Source organism: Oryzias melastigma, linkage group LG10 (assembly GCF_002922805.2).
Source record: "Oryzias melastigma strain HK-1 linkage group LG10, ASM292280v2, whole genome shotgun sequence".
NCBI classification, from domain to species: Eukaryota; Metazoa; Chordata; class Actinopteri; order Beloniformes; family Adrianichthyidae; genus Oryzias; species Oryzias melastigma.
Genome location: NC_050521.1, coordinates 13,514,645 through 13,536,229, shown reverse-complemented (window position 1 = coordinate 13,536,229; position 21,585 = coordinate 13,514,645). Strand labels below are relative to the sequence as shown.

At 39.3% G+C, this 21,585-nt stretch overlaps 1 protein-coding gene across 2 annotated transcripts in view; it reads right to left on the bottom strand.

The window, feature by feature from the left end:
• LOC112153420 (Kv channel-interacting protein 1) overlaps positions 1 to 21,585 on the bottom strand; it is a 27,861-nt gene extending 6,276 nt beyond the window's left edge. The window contains exon 1 of one of the 2 annotated variants that reach the window (XM_024283630.2): positions 20,549 to 21,585. In XM_024283630.2, coding sequence (XP_024139398.1) covers positions 20,549 to 20,606 — 58 coding nt within the window. In that variant the 5' untranslated portion in view covers positions 20,607 to 21,585. Of the gene's footprint in view, positions 1 to 7,862; positions 8,235 to 20,548 lie in introns of those variants that run through there. The other variant, XM_024283629.2, reaches the window with a different exon arrangement.

The window sequence follows — 21,585 nt, the reverse complement described above, 5'->3', positions numbered from 1 at the left end:
GAGAGCTTTAAAAACTGTACTCAACCAAAGTAAATAACCAAAAACAAACCAATCACTTCCTTTATAGCTATATTTGTATTGAAAACTGAAAACAAAACAAAGGGAAAAATATGTATAGGCAGATTATCAACTAAAGTTTATAAAAATGACCAAAAAAAAGAAAAAAGTGTTGTTCCAGGCATCATTAATAACACCAAAAGAGCATGGTGCTTCTTATTTAGCTATTCATTTCTCACAGACTGCCTCAAGCCTTTCAGTTATGAGGTGAGATGAGAATTATTTGACTAATTTATGATTAGCCTGGAGTGAGAAGCTGCTGCTCCTCTGCACGCTCAGATGTCCACAGAGGTGCACAGATCTATAAATTCAACAGAAGACGCCAAGCAGACCATTAACAGATCCACTTCTTCCCTTTACAATAAGGAACTTTTATTTATGCCAACACATTTTTGGCTTCATTCAGACTCTGACAGCTGCTTTTTATCGTTATCATCCTGTTGGGACCCAAATGACTGTGCAAGGATAAGTTCTGCTGCTTAAAAAAATGTAAAAAAAAAAAAGCAAGGATGCTCTACAGTCTGTAACTCTAGAATATGCACAGAGTAAAACCTGGTACCGCAATATAGCTCACAAGAGGATAGAGACACATCTGTCCACCATCATAAAATAAATACCTTCTATCAGCACTGACGATTACTGAATAAAAACAGATTTTTATTGGAGATGTGAAGAGCAGCCGTGGAAAATGATATTGCAATAAAGCTAATAATTGCCTTTCTTCCTCTTGCTATCAGTGCTGGCACTCACACGCAGCTTTACTACAAAGAGAGTTGTGATTGCCAAGCAAACTCCAGTGCATCCCCTACACTACAGACTACAGGGGGCTCCGTTGCATCATGAGGTTTCCCACAGAGATGTAAATTGCAAGTCTGCTTTATTTACCGTTGTGGAATTAAGCAGCGGTGCTGAGGACAATTTAATTTAGGGAAGAGTAGCATGTAATCTAATTTCCCAGATATTTATAAGAGGCTCATTTGTGTAAATGTCACTTGATGAGGTTGATTAAGTATTTATATGTTATTCGAGTGAGCAGCTGTACTTATTTAGTTTCAGTTTTGATGATAAGAACAATAATCCTGGAGTTGCTGGTCAAAGTAAACCTCTTTTGTCCTTGTCATGGTGCCAGCATGATTTACAGTATGTGACAGCCGTACTTGTGTGCATCATTTATCAGAATATTTCTGCATCATCTGCCTAATTTAATTAATTCCTAATCTAATTTGTGATTAATGTCCTTAGTAAAAGAAAAAAATATATATACAGCAGCTTTAAAATTGTGATGTATTTCATAACTAACAGGCCTAATCAAATCAGTTTAGCTTTAATACAGTTCTTCCTCCTTTTGTTTATTCTATTAAGAGGTTAAATTTGTTTTTATTTGGCCACAAGATGGAGCTGCAACGTGCTTTGGAAGCACAAGTGCAGGTGAAACGTGACTGGGTGCCTGGTTTCTTATGATGGATAGAGATATTCCACAAAATGACTAATGTGATGCTTGACAGCATCTAAAATGGGCGGATTTGACAGTCCACACTCCACATGATCGATACTGGGTTTGAAGCTGCATCCTATTGAGATCTTGATTGAGCCTTCAGAGAAAGTTAGGCTTTCCCTGTGGAGAGAACAACATCTTTGACCTGATTTACTTTAAATGAGCTTAAAATTGTCTTTAACGTTTAGAAAATATTGTCCTAGCATCATCATAAAGCAAAAGGCATTTTTGACAGTGTAGTCAAAAATCTCTTTAATTAATTTCCACTCTGATCTGAAATGGTCCGTTTCAACTTTGCAGGAGAAGATAAATTGGAGGCACCAGCAAACACCCCCCGGGTTATTACATTTAAGATTAATTATTATGGCAAAAACAAAAATGAATAAAAGATGTAAAGAAGTCAGTAAAGTGGTACAGATTCTGTCTGAAATTAAAAATGTTTTTGCATCTTCTAAAGCAAACAACAGTCACAGCATAAAACACTCTCTTGGACGAGTTATGTGAAACAATGTTGAAAAAACAAAAACTTTTAAAATGAGGAAACCAGAGGCTTTTAAAGCATTCGTTTTTTGAATCATTCAGAATCATTGGGCTACTATTAATCCCAGCTCCTGCTGTTGACGGTCCGCCCCGCACTCACATTCACACCAAAGGACAAATAAGATTAATCAGTTAACCCATGCTGCATGTTTTTGGACTGTGGGAGTCCCTGCAGTGAACCTGTGCATGCACAAGGAGAACATGCAAACTCCACACAGAAAGTCTTAGGTGGGGTTTGAACCATGGTTTTGCTGTGAGGCAAGAGAGCCACAACCCTTCCTGTTTCCAAGTCCTGCCTGCCGAGTTTACTGCTGAACAGCTGACTGAGGTGATCCAAAGACATCTAGATATTCAGCATCAATCAGTTGCAGGAAGAGCTGGAAAACAAACAAGGTTATGGCTCTTGAGGACCAGGGTTGGCCAGACCTGCTGCAAAGGAAGCAGCCGAAAGACAAAGAAGAAAATTGTTGTAGATATTGCACAACTGTTGGCTTCTTGCACACAAACAAATATTTGTTCGTTCATGCAGGAGGCTGGTTGATTATTTAGTCTACAGAGAAAGAAGCCTGTGTATTTAAAATTTGTGCAGCAGTTCTTTCTTTTTTTTTTGTTGTATTTAAAACAGATTTAACAGTTTTTCCATGATTAAGCAATCAAAATTCAAAAGCATTTTGGCTGCTGAAGCTTTAGAGAGACTGATTTCAAATAAAACATCTATTGTTTGTGATTTTAAAATTTCTTCAGTAATTAATTTATTTTAAAAAAGTAAAAAAATATATCACAATTTATTAAAATGTAAATATAACAAGAACTAGACGTTTAAAAAGTAATTTCTTTTCTCTTTTTTCTCCTTCATTTTTTTTTCACAGCAAACCATTAGCAGCCGAAACTAATAGTTTTAAACTCTAATTTGCCTTTTTATTTAGCTTTTGTGTGACACTTTAGGCCTTGAGCTGTTTCAGGCTAAACAAATCATCTCAGCTCCTTGGAAGTAACAGCTCCATGACTGATGAATGTTGAGACTCGCATCCTGAAGACTGACTCTACCTTTGAAAAGAGAGTGGCTCACTGTAGTGTGACAGCTGCTTGCATTAAAGGAGATGAAATAAACTATTTGTCTGTTTTCATGGCTCAAGGCCCAAATTGTTGCACAAAGGCTTAATGGAAAAGGCAAATTAGAAAGAGTAAACCATTAGGAAAACCTAATTGCAAATAGGATTTGAATATAGCGAGGGGAAGAAATTGAAAACAGAGAGCCTTCAACATGCATTTCTAATGTATATTCCAATATTTATGGCTGTTTTAAAAGTGATTTTCCTAATAGAATCTTTATAACTCATCATGCTTAATAGAAAATTCAGTGGCACTCTTTTTTATCTTCACAATACTAAAATGATAATTAAATAGATGTTTTGTTTTCTTTCCCTCACAGTTCTTCTTACTGCTAGTTCAGATGGCAGAAAAAAATTCTTTTAGCTTCTCCTCATGTAGTTTTATCTTTAGTAGATTAATATATCAACTCAGTTTTCAGTGCTAGCTGTAATTTTACCGCTCCTCTTCATCTTCACCATATTTTCCCTTCTTCTGTTTCCAGCTTAATCCTCCCTCCTGTCTCAATTTCATATCTTCTCCTTTTTTCCCTGCCAAACTCCCAAGTGAACCACTCAACACTCCCGCTTTTCCTTTTCGTACTGTGTCTTGTAATCCTTGCCCAAGAGTGGAATTTGCATAATCTGAATTATCTTAAACTCATCCTGGCAGCATTGGAGCGGGGCCTGTCTTCCAGCTCTCTGTTTGAGAAAAACTGCTGCTTCACTGGCCTCGAGTTTAAAAGTGTGCATGTTAAATAAAGTTTAAAGTTTCCACAGTACATACATTTTTGTTATAAATTAGGTATATTCTGAACATTTAAAGTCCCATTCTAATTATCTTTTGATCAATTTTAACACGCGAATGGTCTTTTATTTATGATAATAACTGCTTTTATCCAATATTTAAAAAAAAAAAACTGTTTTGTTTTCTAGGACAGCCGTGGCACACTAGTGCCGTGAGAGATGTTCAGGTGTGCCGTGGGAAATTATTCTTTTTTACTTATCTAAAAACATTTTCTACCACCAGATTATCTGCAAAAGATATCATATTTGGGGTGGGAGGGGTCATCCAAACTGGCTCTGATAAAACACTGAATAGTTAGGATTATGAAAGACCTTAAAATCCTTTTTTAATTTGTGTTTATTTGATTCCAATAAAGACTTTTTTTTAAGAATATTGGTCCTGTGACTTAGCCACTGCTAGCTTTTTTTTAAAAAAAAAAGCATTCCACCCCTTCAACTGTCTCCGCCAATCATTCTTGGAGGCTTAATCATCAGTCTGACCAATCAAAAATTGTTAACATCCTCACTTTTTTGTTGCGACCTGGCTTATAAAGTCTCACAGTTCCAACAAAAATAACAGCTAAAGCTCGTGTTTAGAGATGTAGCTTTCCGTGGGATCCAGTGTCAGACAGTGAAAAAAGTGAACAAAATAATGAAGCTCAGAGACATGAGTTTGTCCATCATCAACATCAGTTTTTTGCACTGCATCTCCCATAATGCACTGGGTTGAAGTGACAGCACTTCTGCACTATCCTATTAAAATAAAACGACTATTCACCAAAAAATATTTTTTGTTTTTGTTTAAGTTACATTTTGTATTAAGACTAGATAAAAAAATGATAAAACTTCAAAATGTTTACTTTTTGTGTTGTTACAAGTGAACATAATTATGAATATGTTTTTTTGTGTGTAAAAAACAAGCATATTGTATTCATATATTGTTTGAAAATTACAGTTGCTCTGGCACAAACATTTAAAGAAATATATATAAAAATAATATGTAACTGTTTTTTGTTGAGGTCACATAAAATCGCATTTAATAAAGTTACTAATAAATAAATGAAGGGGAAAACAACTACTTGAGCAAATTTTCAACTAATTAAGTTGAACACTATTATTGAAAACGATCAAAACGCTTTTATTACAACATTTTGGAAAAACAACTTCCAGCTTTTCTGCCTGAATTATTACAAAAAATTGTCACACGATTGTTGGGTGACCGTACCTCAATAGAGAATATAGAGTTTCTCTTGTTTTACATATTTAGATACTGGTGTGCCACAGAGTTTTTCTTTAAGGAAAAGTGTACCTTGGCTTAAAAAAAAAAGGTTGAAAAACACTGTTCTAGGACATAGTTTATGCAGACAGCAGTAGATTATCAGAAATTTGACTCAGAGTTGTGGGCGGGCTCAGAGCAAGCCACTCCCTTTCCCATCATCCATCTGTTGACACACTATCCTACTAGTTTACAGCCTCTTACACCCCCAACGGGTGCAACAAAAATAGTGAGCTATACTGCAGCTATCCAGTTGAACAGTTTTGAGCAAGATACCAGCTCGGACAAAGATAACAAAGACATAAATGGATCTAGTCGTCTACAAGTGGATGCATCGGAATGGAGCAGAGTATGAACACATTTTTTTTCAAAGTGCATTTTTTTCATCTGCTCCTGATTCACAGAAATTTGAAGAAAGAAATACTTAGAAGTGCAGTTTCTGATCTTAATTTCTTTCTTTGTGTCTCACCAATGCCACAAAAAGAAAAAAAAACGCATATGAAGTCAAAGGCAGTGATCAGTTCATCAGTGGCCTTCAGGTGAAGTCACTAACACTCATCCAGAAATCAGAACACATTGTTTCAAGTCTCTGAAGAAGAGTGATTTTTGTGTATAACACATCCACAGCCTGTGGAGGATAAATAAAGAGCATTTCTTAGCACTGCTGGGTGTTAGTATGTGTGATGTTTGAGACTCGAGCACTGCTTATGTATTCACAGAGCAGCGTACCAACACAGATTCATGAGTAAATATATGTCTCGAATCTGCACGACACACAAATTGGAGAACACACTTTTGGATGCTGATGACAGATAAAAGCAGTCAATGAGCGAAAGAACCAGGGGCTTCAAAGAACGAGAAGAGAGGTGTCGTTGTGAAGAGGCCTCCGGGAGCAGACACAGGGGGCAACATGTGAAGGAGAAAGTGGAGGAAGTAAGATGAAGGAAAAAAACAAGCGTGAAGAAGAGACGGGGAGGAGGGGTGGCGGAGAAAAGCCAGAGGCAGAAGAGAAAGAAACACTGGAGAGTAGAGCAGATGGAAAAAAGTGTTGAAGACTTTAAAGAAGCTGAGGGAGGAAAGCGGAGTGACAGATAAGAAAAAGAGGGGAAGTAAGGATGGAAACAACATGGCTGTAAGGACTTAAGCGAGGAAGGCAGAGGAAGAGGCGAAAAATTCATCAGGGAGTGGCGGTGGAGGTGGAGGCCCCCTCCGCCACTCATGTCTGTTTCCAGACAAGAGTGGAGGCTGATACAGAAATAAATCAACAAGTAGAAGAAAACTAGAGGGCTGTCATGGACGGAAGATGTTAAGAGAAGGGGCGGACCATCTTCCTTTCCGTGCCTCTGAGGATCAGTTGTGTAGGAATTTAATCTCCAAAATATTACAGCCGAGCACTGTATCTCTGTCAGCGGCAGCAAGTTATCAGCAACGCTGCAGAAATACTGCTTACACTTACAGCCGCCCTAATCCAGCATGCAGCTAATGCAACGGAGGAGAGCCTGACACAACATCAGAATCCCAAACAATCGCCACCAACGGCTCAAGCTTTGCTCCATTCCGCCCATTGTATCACGGGACAATTGTAAGTCTGAAAATGAATCGTGTAGTCATCCATGAAACCCTCTTTATGTTGAATGGGAACACCTTGTTTACTCAGTGCCTCTAGTGAACTGAGGAGCTCATAGGAGGAAAAAATAAGCTTATTTTTAAAGAATGAGAAATATGTTCTCCCGGTATGGTCTCATTTAGACTGAAAGCTGACAACACTCAGCCTCAAGACGAAAGTGACAGCTCACTATTAATAGCGAATGTTTTCACACTGTTCTTCAGCTTAATGCACCCCTTCAGTTAAGTAGCTACTTCACTCATTTTTATAATTAGGGTTCACATTGAAGCAGGAAGAAAATCCCCACAAGCAACAGGTCCTCCCAAACGGAACATGGCTCCGTCACTCCTCCATCCACGCCTGTCCACTCCTCGGTCTGTCTCCTCCATGTTTTGCTTTGACTTACTTAGGAATACCCCGATCTCATCAAAACTCCCACCGACCCCTCCCACCCTAAATCCGACATCTTTTGTTGCCATGGCTACCATGCTTCCAAGGTAACAGCAAGACAGAAAAACCAGTGTGTGAGCAGAGTGACAAATACCTTCAACATGTGTGTGTTTACCACGCTTACGTCTGCACGCTCGGCCAGACAGACAGACAGACAGACAGAGTGCCACACACACACAGCCCTGTTTCTGTGTATCTACGGGGACTGGGATTCAAAGATGGCAGGCACGTGTACAGACTCACGCAGACATGGATATGAAGGAGATGTCTGTCACTTTCTTTAAAAAAAAAAAAAAAAAAAACATCAACAAATGAATTTCTGTGCTACAACTTTGTGATGTAACAAACATGCACTTTTACTGCTTAGGAAACACCTGTTGGTTGTTTTGTCTTTAACCACATTTTTTTTAATTTTTTTAATTTTATGAAACAGCTTGCATGCATTCTCTGTACTTCTAGTACCACTCGAAACACATAAGTTTCAGTCTGCGCATACGTAGGCATGCATGTGGTGAACGCATGGTGTTTATCGCTGTGTGTTTGTGTGTGTGAGCGTTCCCTCACCCCTGGATGGCCTCCTCTGCTTGGTCTGCAATGTCAGCGTGCCCACCACAGCCCCCATGTTGCCACTGTCGTCGTGGAAACAAGTGTGTCTGGATGCTGAAGTCTGTCTGTCTACGTCACGTGCAAGGACGACTAGAACGTGCACACACTCTCCTCTGCCCTCTTTCCTCCTCTCATCCTCTTCTTCTTTCTGTCAATGGCTGCTCTCGCCAGAAACTCTCTCTCGTTCATTCTCCCTTTCATGCTTTCTCACTATATTTTTTTTTTCCAGAGCTCCTCCTTCCTTTCTCCCTCCCTCCCTATCTCTCTCTGCCTCTTTTCTCCCCACACCCCTCCACTCGACGACTCCCCTCCCTCCCCATTCTTTGTTTTTTCATCAAGGCTCATACCCTGCCTCCTCCCTCTTTCCCTTTCCCATCGCTCTCTATATTTCCACCACCTTTCCACCTGAACAAATAACTCAAACAAACCGTCCGTGAATCAGGGCGAAACTGGCACCATGCTGAATCGTCTAAATTATAATGTGTGTGAAGAATCGCGAAGATCAAAGCAACACACGTGTCTTGTCATATTTCCCAGAATCACCACATTTCCTGTGATGGAGCAGAATAGGAGAAGCAAACATGTTTGGCTGTGATGAAGAAAACTTTTAATTCAGACATCATGTATCATGAAATAAAAAAACTTCTCTAAATAAACTTTCAAGGAATCACAATAAAATATAAAAAAATTACAAATGTACTTAGAGAATATTCTACATGTGTGTGGCTACATTTAGACACACATTCAAATGGCCACTTTCAATGATAAGTGCATACACACACATGTAAACTCTCATGTTTAAGCACATTTTTAAGACCATTTTCCGACTCAACATAAAACGTGTGGCCATTGAACTCACGCAACTTAAACCATTTGAACTTGGATTTTGTATTGACATATGGATGACGACTCCTTTTGAAAATTGATCATGGAGGAGAAATTAATAATTGTGTTTTATGCTTGGCCAAAATTATATGACACCAAGTTTTCCGAATTTTAGAGCTTTGAAAGAAAAGGTCTGGAGCAAGATTAACCAGATCTGCACCAAACCAACATTCCATGGTAAGCGTATTCCAGCTGTATGTAGACATGTGGTAGTAAACAGTGGGAAAACGAACAGAAGAGGAACCCCCTCCCTGCTCATGTAGTGTGAATATTTTGAGTCGGCAACGCTGGTGACGCTTAAACACAAAATCTTTAGCATACTGTAAATGTTCAACTGTTAACACGATCACCATAATTCTAGCTGATTCTGAAGGAGAAAAGCAGCACGTTGATTGTGTTAAAAATGAAAACAATGCAACAAATCAAAGAATATAAACACTGGAGCTCTGGTGTTAAAGTGTTAAATGTCCATCACAGTGACTCTATAGTTTTATGTGTTACATTAAAGGATATTTGAGGCTTTTAATCCTTTGGTTTCGCTTCCATAAACTTTGTGCCTTTTTCCCAAATAACCATCTGTTTGCAACCGCCGCCCGTCTGTAAATGTGGCAACCACTCCACCAAAGGAGCACTTTCTGTCAGCCAACAACTGCGAACAATGAACAAAGTGTAATTGTTGGGACACCATACGGAAAGCATCAGCAGAAAAGATGGAGTTTGGCACGTTAAATATGTGCAGTCTGCTCCTGCGAAAACGTGCTCATGAGCTCTCGGATGTTTTTTTTTCTCACAACAGCTAGGGAGACAGAATGGACAGCAGTAGGGAGTCATCTCTCCACCCTGCCTACACACTTACACAGGGAGAGAAGCACATGGATCGACACATTCAAATTTTGTACATTCACCAACAGGGCAGAGAGAGCGCTTAATCACAGGCTGAGATGCCTGTGGATGCCAGTGGCTTCCAAACAACGAGATGCCTCGTCCTTAGACACACAGCTCAGTGACTTCATGGATATACAGTGTCGAACTTTGTCTATTTGCAGCTCACTTCTGCCCTTTCTTTACCCTCATCTACCCGTCATTCCATAACCGTGTCTTCAAACATGCAACCTACGCCAAATATCCTTTCATCTTTCCCTGCAAAGTCTCTGCGCTCATATCAGTGTAGTGTTCCTGTTTTTGTTCCCCTCTCATCTTTCTCCACCATTTCAATAACTGTAAAGCACAGAAGAGGATTTCTGTTCTTGTCTTTTTAGAATATTGGGACTGACAACTGAAAATTCCCTGCAGGGATGTGAGTGAATGACTGTTTTACATGACCTCTGTCACACGTTAAAAGCAGAAAGAGATGAGATTACACATAAGAGAGGAGGAAGCAAAACAAGTGGCACCACAGTGTAGAACGATCTTTTTAAAACGCTGTATTTCCACCGCTGCCTTGTAGCTAAAAAGGAATGAGAAAGCTGTAAAGGTGGAGATGGGAACACATTTGGCTGCAAAGGGTGGAGGAGGAGGAGGAGGAGGAAATACACCAGAAAGGCTTCCAGCGGGAGATTAGAGTGCGATGGAGGGAGCGAGGATGAGAGAAAAAAGTGGGTAAGAGCCAGGAGAGTGGGCGAGTGGTACACTGCAAGAAAGAAAATGCAGGGGAAGAGCAAGCAGGACACCTCCTCATCAGCAAACTGGATGGAAGAACAAAGCCACCGAGGCGAACAGACTGGAGGAAAATCCACATCCAAGGATGATAATTAAGATTTGGGCGCAGGGCTGGTGATTTAGAGAATCTGCTATGAAAAGTTAAAAGTGCAGATTCAAATTAAACCGGAGGCATTACACCCTAGTCTTTCCCCTTTAAAGAATAAAATCTTGGCATTTATAAAACACAAATGTACCTGATAGTATATATTCTTGTCAGTACACAGGAATTCCTTTTTGGGGGCAACATTGCTGACAGGTTAAAATATGTACTTAAAAAAATGGATATTAATATTTATTAGTTTTAACTACATTGGAAACAGATGCTTTGTGAGATCTTATGTAAGGATTGACGTCCACACTGTATCACTTTTCTGCTTTAACCATAAATGGCTTAATTAAAGGAGTGCAGCTACAGATCCATCTGTCATATGCTTGGAAAGAATGAAACTACAAAAGATGAAGCGGCATGAGAAAATAAGAAGCATGAGGGTAATTTGTGGGGGAAAATGTTATATAAAGTGTAAGAATTGCTAAGTTTCTGTGAGAGAAAGTTGAATGCGAGACATTAATGAAGGAATGTAGAATGAAATGATAATAAGCAACACTGCAGCTGCTTTAAAGTCTCACTCCGACTATATTTTGATCTATTGTAGAAGCGTTTACAGTAGAATTTTAATTAGAGTTATGCTGTTTTTAGCCTAAATTGCGTCGTTTTTAAAGACATTTTCTGCAGTAACCATCCACTTAATTTCCCATCATCTCTTTGTTTACACTCTCTCCTGCTAGCTTACAGCCCCTTAAAACCCCAAGCTAACATTAGCGGTGCAACAAAAACGGCTAGCAATACCAAAGTTATCCAGTCGTACAGTTTTGAGTCAGATGGTAAGAAACAAAGACGTTAATGGATCTATTTGTCTGCAAGTGGATGCATCAGGATGAAGCGTAGCAGGAAGGGTTTAGCCAGTCCATTTTATTTGCTGAAATATTTTTAAACGGCAGGTTTTTATCTGGTCCTTATCTATCACAATTTGGATAAAGAAATATTTTTATATTTAATATGTCCTCCGTCATGAGAAAAACAACATATTGAAAACACTAAAAGAGCGCAATTTTCATTGAAGAGTGTCTTTAACTAAAACCCTGACTGACTCACAACGTTCAAACTAAAGTATTAAAAAAAATAAATCAGCAACAAATATTTCTGTGGTATTTGTATTAATCGATGCAGCTTTTAAAGCTTTGGATTGCAGTTCATAAAAATGCTACCATCTCTTTATATTATTAGAATACATGCAAATTTTAATTTGTTTTTAACATTATATGTTTTTACAAGTGTTTAGGGACTGTCAGACCAATGATGCACAGGGATTTAACATGAAGTTTTATGGCAGATGCCATTCTTTATGCAACCAGATTGGGACTGCATCAGTGGAAGATTTATGAACCGCTCAGTTATCAGTGCAGCACAAACCAGCACGTATGTCATCTTCACTGTCAAACAGTTTGCATGTAAAAGCTGCTTGTGTTTGTGAAACCCAAATATAAATGATTGAACAGAAGAGACAAATTTAGAGTGGATCGACTTTCTCTAGATCTATTGGAGTACACGAGTATTTTTGTGCTTTGTTTTTAATTATTTACTGCAATAATGTTTACATTCAACCATTCAATATTTTTACTTGTTCATTTTCAGGTTAACTATAAATCCAGAAACTCTAGGAAAAAAGCACAACTGCGCTTACAGGTGGGAACAGGCTGAAGCGGGTGGAAAATGGCCCAGTCTGTGCAGGGTATGCCATGGTTTGCTGCTGGAGACAAGTTGTAGATAAACCTTTTATAGCATGTAAGGGTAAAAGTAAAGCAGGAATGCTGTATGTGTTTTTTTTTTTTAACCTCTCAAACTTTGCACAAGAGGCCCGTTAGTGCTGTACAATGGAAAAAAAAAATATCCTTGTGCTCTTCTTATGGGCCCCATGCCACGCTCCATGCCTGCAGCCTGACTGTTAGAAATTAAGAAATTAAACAGAGTGTTTGTGTGTACGGCCATCTTAAGGGAACTTAGGCATCATCTGCACACTCCGTACGGGCAGTGTTTGGTTAGTGAGGAGCCAGTACACGCACCACTAATGACAACAGTGTGGTGTAATGGGACTGTTCAACAGCATCACAAATACGTCATAAGTATGTGTATCTCAAATTATTCTTACAAACACTTACAATACAATTAACACGCACAAAGCAATTGTGCGTTCTATTTTAATGACGCACCTGCCCTCTCTTTAATTGAATTGAACTTTATTCATATCACAAGGATCAATTTAGAGAGATGATGTTAAATAAGTCTGAAAATTTCCTTTAATTTTTTTGTTTACTCCTTTTATTCGTTTTTCATTCCTTTTTGCACGTGAGAATATCTCTAAAAGTATAGAAATGCAGGAATACCCATCAAATTACAGTATTTGTGAAGCAGAATACAACTCTGATCTCCTGAACAGACAGTGGACAGATCCCAATGGCAATGACAAGATAACTGTGAAACCATGGCCAACAACATTTTTAAATGGATCTTTTTCTGATTCTGCAAGAAAATGAGTGAATAAAGCACTCTGGAGATGAGCTTACAACTAGGCTTTCAGACAAAGAAATAGGAGGACGGCCAAAGGATGGAGCTCAATAAAAACAGCATAGTAATTAGAATTAGCTAATTTACTTAAGAACTGTCAGGTTGCAATTATGCATCTAAAGTATGTTGTCAGCTGCTGTCAGAAATGTCCAGCTAAAAATGAATACATAGCCGATGAAACACAAAGTAATAGAGACAAGCAGGCTTAAAGTGCAGATTATGAGGCTAATGTGCATTTATAAGGTAAAACAAATGGACTTCACTTTGGAATTAATATTGTCAACATAAGAAATCTTAAGGCATAAAAGTCAGAACAGGTAGGAAGTGGCAGGCACAAGTTGCAGTCAGCAAAGCTGAAGCAAGGCTTAAATATAGTGTTCTAGTAGGTTCTGTGGCACTTGGATGTGCGGGTCTCTGTAGCTACACAAGACCTCTTTATGACAAAGCTCTGGGTCTGGAGAGATGCCAGATGGTGCAGAGAGCTGTACGTGCAGAGGTAGAGGAGGAATGTCAAAGCAGGACAGTAGCCATGCATCAACAAGGTGCCTGGGCAAACTGGGATGGTGCAGTGGCCCGGAAGATCACTTAGTCAGAACTATGGAGGTCAGAATCAGCTCGACTAAAGTTCTTGATCCAATTGGTGTATGACGTCCTCCCAAGCCCATCTAATGTCTACACTTGGGGTCTAGCAGGAACACCAGCATCCCCTCCACCATCCAGTACTTTAGTGTATCAGTCCCAAGTCTGGGTAAACATGGAGAGTTGTGTCAGGGAGAGCACCAGATGTAAAATCAAGTCAAATCCACCATATGACTCCAACAGAATCTCCACACCGGATTGGTCTTTGACCTACAGGGTGCTGACAGAAATTGGACTTCCATTGGTCAAAGAAGGAAAGGAGAAAGTCGTGTTCTTTGGACGAGAGAGACAGAAGTGTAGGACCTAGATTCATAAATTTGAATGTTTGGACTTTGATAGGAAAAACCACAGCTCTGGCTTGCATGACGGAAAAAAGAAAGATGGACTTGTGTATTCAAGAAACCAGATGACTAGGGGCCGAGGCTCATAGACTGGGAGCAGGTTAAAGCTGTTCTGTTGTGGTATATGTAGAAAAGGGAGCTGAGAAGGAATGATCCTGAAGAAGACATTAGCTAAGAATGTTCTGGAGGTGAAGAGAATCTCAGATAGGGCAATGAGTCTGAAGATGGAAGTTGATGGTGAATGTTGACAGTGAGCATTCCCCTCAGGGAGGATGTGAGCCTGAGGAGAAGGATAAATCCTGGAAGGAGATGTGATAAGGTGATCCAGGGTTTCCCAAGAGAGGAAAGACTGATGACTGAGGCTGACTTTAGCGGACATGTGAGTGAAGCAAACAAAGGTGATGAGGAAGTGATGGAGAAGTTTAATGTTCAGGACAGGGATGCAGCATGACTGATGGTGAGCTAGAAGAGTAAAAAAAAATACCAACCAGATCACCTTTTTTTTTTTTTTTAGAAAAGAAAAGAAAATATACAGATTGGAATAAGGTATACTCAAATTGATTACATGTTAGGCATTGCAATCTAAAAGAGATCAGCAGTTGCAAATTGGTGGCACAGGAGAGTGTAGCCAGATGCAACCATAAAACAAACAAAAAAAACATCCAACACTGATTCACAAATTACTTGTTTGTTGTGAATATTTTTATGATAAGCATGTGAAGTTTAAAAACAAATTATTCAGGTCAGTGCAAACCAGTTTTATAAACCAAAAAAGAAAAGTTGTTTTAAACATGCCTGTGTTGAAATCCTGAGAAACTCAAAACATGAATTCATAATTACGTCTATTGAAGTGTTCATAAAAATTTTAATACATGCAGCCCCTCTGACTTGGATAATTAGAGTAACTAACAGGAATGCTCATTGCTGAATTCTTGACTAATTTTTCCCAACTGACATCCAAAGAAGGAACAATTTGACCCAAATTAAAATAAACTGCAGCTTTCTTTCTGGGTTGCATTGCTGCACAAACGCATGTTTTGTCAACATGAATGTCATTTTAGCTGTCAGATGAATTTGCTTCCGTGATGTGCTGTTGTCATAACTATGGGTGCAGGCTGCATCATTTAGCCAGAGCTAGGTAGCTATCCATATTCATCACCGGCATTTTACACTTGGGCTCCAGCGTTCCAAACGCCTGAGGGTGTGCACACAGATGAACCGTCTATGGAGATAGATCGCAAGGACAATGTTTTTCGTCCTTGACAAAAGGAGACAATCCCTTTCATGCAAATATTATGCAAATATTTATTTTTTTAATGGGATGTGCATAGGTATACCTCAATTTGATTAAATGCCTGAAAGTAGGATTAGTTTGCAACACCGACTGATAAAGCAGTGATATTGACTTTAATTTGAAAAGAGAATTTCTGCTTGCTGTGAACATCTCCGGGGTTCAAATGATAGTGGAAGGCAGATTTGAGGTAACGGAATTTAAATCTCAACATTACACGCTGATGCATGTCACACACGTCCTTCTGGCACACAATTACCCAGGAACCTGTTTCATGTCAGCAGTTGCCTAATAAAGCAGTTTTACAGTCCTAATCTGCCTGTTTGGTGTATTTCTTTTGATGTGTGGGATAAGGGGGAAGTGAGGAAACTGTAAGGTTTATCAAAGAAACAGGAATTTTCTCGTTTTATCTTTTCAGCCCCGCAGAAGATGGAAATCCTGAGCCAAATGCATTCTTTCTCTGAGGCATACACAAGTGCTGACCCCAACCTGAAATTCAAAATGACTTCAAACAGTTGTGTAATTGGAGCTGACTCACTCTGGGCTACGACCAGGCTGGAATCCATTACATCTTACAGTAGGATTTTATTTGTATATTTTATGATTAAGTCTTAAATCTTACTTACTATAGACTAAAGATGTTTTTTTTTTCTTTACAACTCAAAAGAGATAATTAATCTAGTACAAACAAAAGCCCTCCGTTGAAACTGTTCATTTTGAAGGGTAGAGTAGAGGTGAAAAAAACATTTAAAAAAGAAACCAAAGCATCAGAAAGAAAGTCACATTTTACTTTTTTTATGGTGTAATCGAAGAAAGGAAGCAGAAGCCAAAATAAATGGAGCGAACACACAGGGAGACGAACTTGTCTGAAAGCTGCAGGCTTTTTTAGTTTATGACCACCGGGAAATATTTCATAGAAGCAGAGTAGTTTCTATAAAGACAGCGGACAAATGTCTTTTTCCTGCCCCAGGGGAAGAGAGACTTACAGATAAATGCCTTACCACCAACTTTCAGCAATATGAACTGTTGGGTAGTTGACTAATAACTCTGCCTTGTCGCTCTAACTGTGACTTATCTGGGCCAAGGCATCCGTTTGGCTTCATTTAGGTATCAGAGACAAAAAAAGTGAAAACTTTAGATGAAATTTAGAAACAATTTTAAGTAATTTCATTTTGTTTTTTGGTAAAAAAAAAAAAAAAAAAATCCAGTCACAAGCTGACAGCTTGCTTGGTTGTACTGTTTTTGTGTCAAAAGTGGTTGTCTGTTGATATCAAATGTAAAATCAACAGCTCAGATGATGCTAAATTAATGCATTTGACACTAATCTGGTATTCAGTGTTAGAATACTCTGCAAAATAAAAATCTTCACAATTTAAAATGAGTCACATGAGAATTTCTAGTTCCCATGTTCTGGCATTTTATTCTACTTTCTACTGTGACTTTTAAATTCAAACTGTAGCTCCATAAACAGAAGTGGGTTACTGCTGTTATTTTCACTCGCACACTTTTAACCAGATTGCATTGCTGTTTTATGAGCCAAAAAGAATCTCAACCGGTCCCTCGCTTATCAAAAGAGCACACTTTAAAAGAGAACCATCCACAAAGCCTTGCTGAGCCGGTCTGTCTTGCAACTTAAGCCAGAGAGTCCTATAAAAAGCAGAATAATGTCTCACTGTAAATCATCTTACGTAATTATGCACTTTTTTTAAAATTAGAAAACTGAGTCATTACGGTGTACAGCTGGATTGATTTTGGTATTTTCCTGTAGAAAGTTGTTAATAAATTTGTGTCAAACAGATTTGCTTTGCTATTTTCATATTCACAATATTTGCATTTTTTACTTTAATAGAGAAAAAAACATGCTAAAGTGCTCTAAATGTCCTAGGTTTGTGCTTCATCAATAATTATTGGATTTACTCATAATGTCCACTTTTTTCTTTGAAACAGACTAATCCTTAAAGCTACATTAGCACAGGGCGTGTGATGCTAATGTGACTGTAGCTACACTAGTGCACAGTATGTCCGCCATCTACACCTGGAAGAAGCTTGGGCTATGTCAGAATTCCTTCCCTACTCACTAATTAGTGCACTATAGAGTGTGTTCACCATTTTGTAGTGCTGTTCCAATCTACAATTCCAAGATCAAGTCCCAGAGAAATTCCCCTGAAGTCTTTGTAAAAAAACAGTGTGCATCAATGCTCTCTACATTAGCTAATCTAGACCACAATGCATTCCGTTTGAACAATTTTTGCAAGAAAAAAATGTGTTAAAATGTAACTTTTTTAAATAAACCATTCACAATTTGATCATCAAAACACAGTGGAGTCACAAATAGATGCAGTAAAATGTTCGTATTGGTTAGATTTTCACTTTGTGAAATCGGTGACGTCATATCCGCCATTTAGAAAAAAAAAAAGAAAAAGTAGTATGGCCCCTGAATTTTATTTTTAAGCTCTATTTAGTCCTGCACTCTAAAGCATTTAGTGGCCCCAACAGCCCCCATCCCCAATGTGGTGTTCTGAGGCTGTGGTCCATCTCCTTCAAGGTTTGATGTGTTCTGAGAGTGCTTTGTCCTTAACAAGTATTCATTTGAGTCACTGTTGCCCTTCAATCATGCAGCACTGCTCTGACATCAGATATTTGCAACAACACAACTTGACATTTTCCTTCCGCTAGACTATTCTGTAAACACTGAAGATGGTTCAGCATCAAAACCCCATTGGGCCAACTGCTTTTGAAGAACTCAGACCGACCCATCTGGCACCAGTGGCGTGCTATTCTGATGCTCAGTTTGAACTTCAGTAACGCTTTAACTGAAGATGTGGGGTGAATCCTCATTTCAACTTTTAGGATAGAAAAGAGGCTTTGGGGTTTTTAAGATCAGAAAGACCTGCCAGAGTAACATAAATCTGTGCTGAGGTACTCTCCTTCGCAAGAGCTGAGGGAACCTTTTGTAATAATAGTGTGGTGTTGTGATTCTATACAGAACAGTTCACCTATTTCTCTTTCCAATCTGGAAATATACACACAATCTTAGCTCTTAAACAGTTAAATAATGAATTATTAAAAAGGGCAATGTTTCTGAATGTTAAGTGGGTCTCTAACAGTTTCAGATCTGCTAGGATTTTTTAACATTTTTAAAATTTTGTCAGACTTTTTACCTTTTTCTTTGGATGAAATGGTGGAAATGACAGGCATAGATGGAGAAGAGTAACTGAGGTTTGAGCTTTTTTAACACGTGTTTGCCTTGTCTATCTCAATTGTAATATATATATATATATATACTTGAAAAAGCACACACATGGTACCAAGGGATTTTCCCTAAGAAACAAGCACTGAAATCCCACTCCAATCATCTCTTGATCTATTTTTTAAGCATTTTGAGTGTTCTTTATAATATGCCATTTTTTTGGCAAAAAAAAAAAAAAATCGTAGTTGTTTTCTAGAATGTAGTTCTTGCAGAGTGATAGTAGTTCATTAGTAATTTACTAATAAGTTGTGGGCGAGACATTGGCATGGAGTAAGCCTGCCCATTTCCCCATCATCCAGCTGTTGAAAAAAATTCCAGCTCAGATGAGGAAAACAAAGACGCACATGGATATAGTCGTCTACCAGTGGATGAACCGGAATGGAGGGAGCTTGTGGCCCACTCTGTGTATTTTCTGCAGCACAAATACACGATTTTTCAAACAGCATTTTTTCATCTGCTCCTGATTTATGACAATTTGAATAAAGAAATACTCAAAAATGCAATTTTTAGCTTAATTTCCTTAAATGCTACAAGAACAAGCTAAAACATGGAGTGGGTCTTTAACTCCACATCACCACTATTTTATTCATTATTTACAGCGCAGTGTCAGTAAAGATAACCCTTTTAGCAAGTCACTTTTTTCTGCATCATGTCACAAAAAAGAACTCCAAATCAGCCGCACTTCCATGAAGAAATGACTCCTGCCTGCTTGCATGGGTCACTTTTGATAACACTGCAGCAGATGGTGAAACAGTCTCCCCCCGAGAGTCACTTCTTCTCACAGTTTTTCTCAATTTTCCTGCCTCTTTCCCTTATCTGCCCCTTCCCTCACATATCACTTCAGCGACTGGTGAATGAGCTGTTCTGCAAAGGGAGGAAGACACTTTGGAGTTTGTGATGTGCGTCGTGGCGTTTAAGAGAAGACAGCCACCTTAAAATCCTTCCTCAAGTGTCTGATCAGTAAACATCTGAAATGCCTGCTGAGAGCTGCCGCCCTGCAGGTCAGGAAAGAAAGAAAACACCCCACGCAGGAGGCTATATATGCTGTGGAAGTGTTTACGGGGTCACTAAAGTGTTTTCACAGCTATTTGTTCTGCGCCGCACTGTTTGATGGTTACAGCAGTGAAAATATGGACAGCTGAGAGGCATTTTCCTGAGGGACTTACTTAACATTCATTGCATGTGATCTACACTACTTATATTGCCTCCACAGTTTGTGTCACACCATATGCAGCTCGTTTTACATGATCTCACTGTGCTTAATGGTCTAATTATGCATGCAGGGATTTTCTCTTTTCACTTAAAGCAAATGATGGAGCATGATCTTGATTGTTTCTTGCAGGTTTTTACTGGGTTCCTTCTCCCCCACAGATGGAACTTAAAGTAAACCGACGGCCAAAGGCTGCCAAAATGCACCACCTTTATTCACAGACTACTCAACCACAGCATCCACAAAAAACACACAGAACCATCGCTCAGCATCATATTTTGGCAGTAATGTTAAGCTGTTGAGAGTATCTGTAAGTAAAAATCCAAATATGTGTCAAGCAACAGCAGGATATACAATAAGGGAGCTGGTATAAAGAGCAGGCAGGGATGAATACCATTACCTATTATAGACATGCTCAGGGGCACAGATCCACACACACAAGCAAATATGCCTAACTCCTCGGCTCACGCGGATGACAGGTGGCCTTGGAATTGCATCATAAAAAATCTCCAACCTTCATTTTTACTACTAACTTGTTCAGCATAATTTGGTTCACTCCCATGATGCATTTCTTTTACGATACACTGTGAGTAAACATGCGTGACTTCCTAGAGTTTTGAACGACTGCATGCACACAAAATCACAAACAGTTTGCTAAATAAATAAAGTCAATTAAAGGATCAGTTTGGGTAATTATTTCTTACCTTTGTGGTAGGTCACTGGCTTGGTCTGTACGGAAAAGGTTCCCATCACAAGACCCATGCTGGCTGCAGTGTGTGTGTGTGTGCTGCAGGTAGGGTGCACACCTTGATAGTGCTGGAAGTGTGCGCGTAGTTTTGGATGAAGTTGGTCTGTCAGCCGGCTGCATGTGTAGAAGTACAGATTTCACTTCTCATGCAGCCTCACACCCACACGGCTCGGCTGCTCCTGCTTGGGGGTGTGTGAGTGAGAAAGCGAGAGTGTGTGTGTGAATGAAATGGACGGCATGAGCGCTCTCTGGAGCTACCTTTGTCTGCGCTGTCACTGAAGCCGTCTACTTTACATGCCTTCTATCTCTTTCTCCCCTCCCGCCCTCTCCCTCCTCCTCATTGTGTTCCTACTACCATCATTTCACCAATTCCTCTGTGCCTCTTTATGCCTTTGCTTCCGTCTCTTTCTGGTCCCTCTTCCTCCAGTTTGTATCAGTTGCTCCATCTGTGTGTGTCTGTCTGGCAGGGATCAAGGAGTTGCATACTGTTGCACAGGGAAATACGAAAAAAGAAGGAGGAAGAGGAGTAGGAGACTCCAGGAGAGGAAAACTGAAGAATTAAAAAAAAAAAAAAAAACACTTTAAGAAATTGAAATGGGTGCATAACAGACAGAATCAGAAGTCAAGAAAAGCTGTGTGGGAGGGAAGAGTGAGTAAAAGAGATGGATTGAGATGATGAGAGAGCGGAGATAAGCAAGAGCCAGACTGATGTGTCCCTCTTTACAATTCAGCAGGAAAACAGTCTGACTGCGGAGAGGGCATTCACTGCCTTATCTCGACATGCACAGTCTGACAGATGGTGAGTGTGTGTGTGGCAGTGCATGTTTTATTTCTCTGCCCAAGGGTGGGTCACTGACAAAACCCTGTTATCTGCCATCGCTAGTTACGCCGACATGCCTCCCACATGCTGGAATCTTCCTCCAAAAACGACATCAGACAGGTTTGTACCACTGAGTCCAAGAATCCGAGCTCACCCTCATTTACGATGCATCA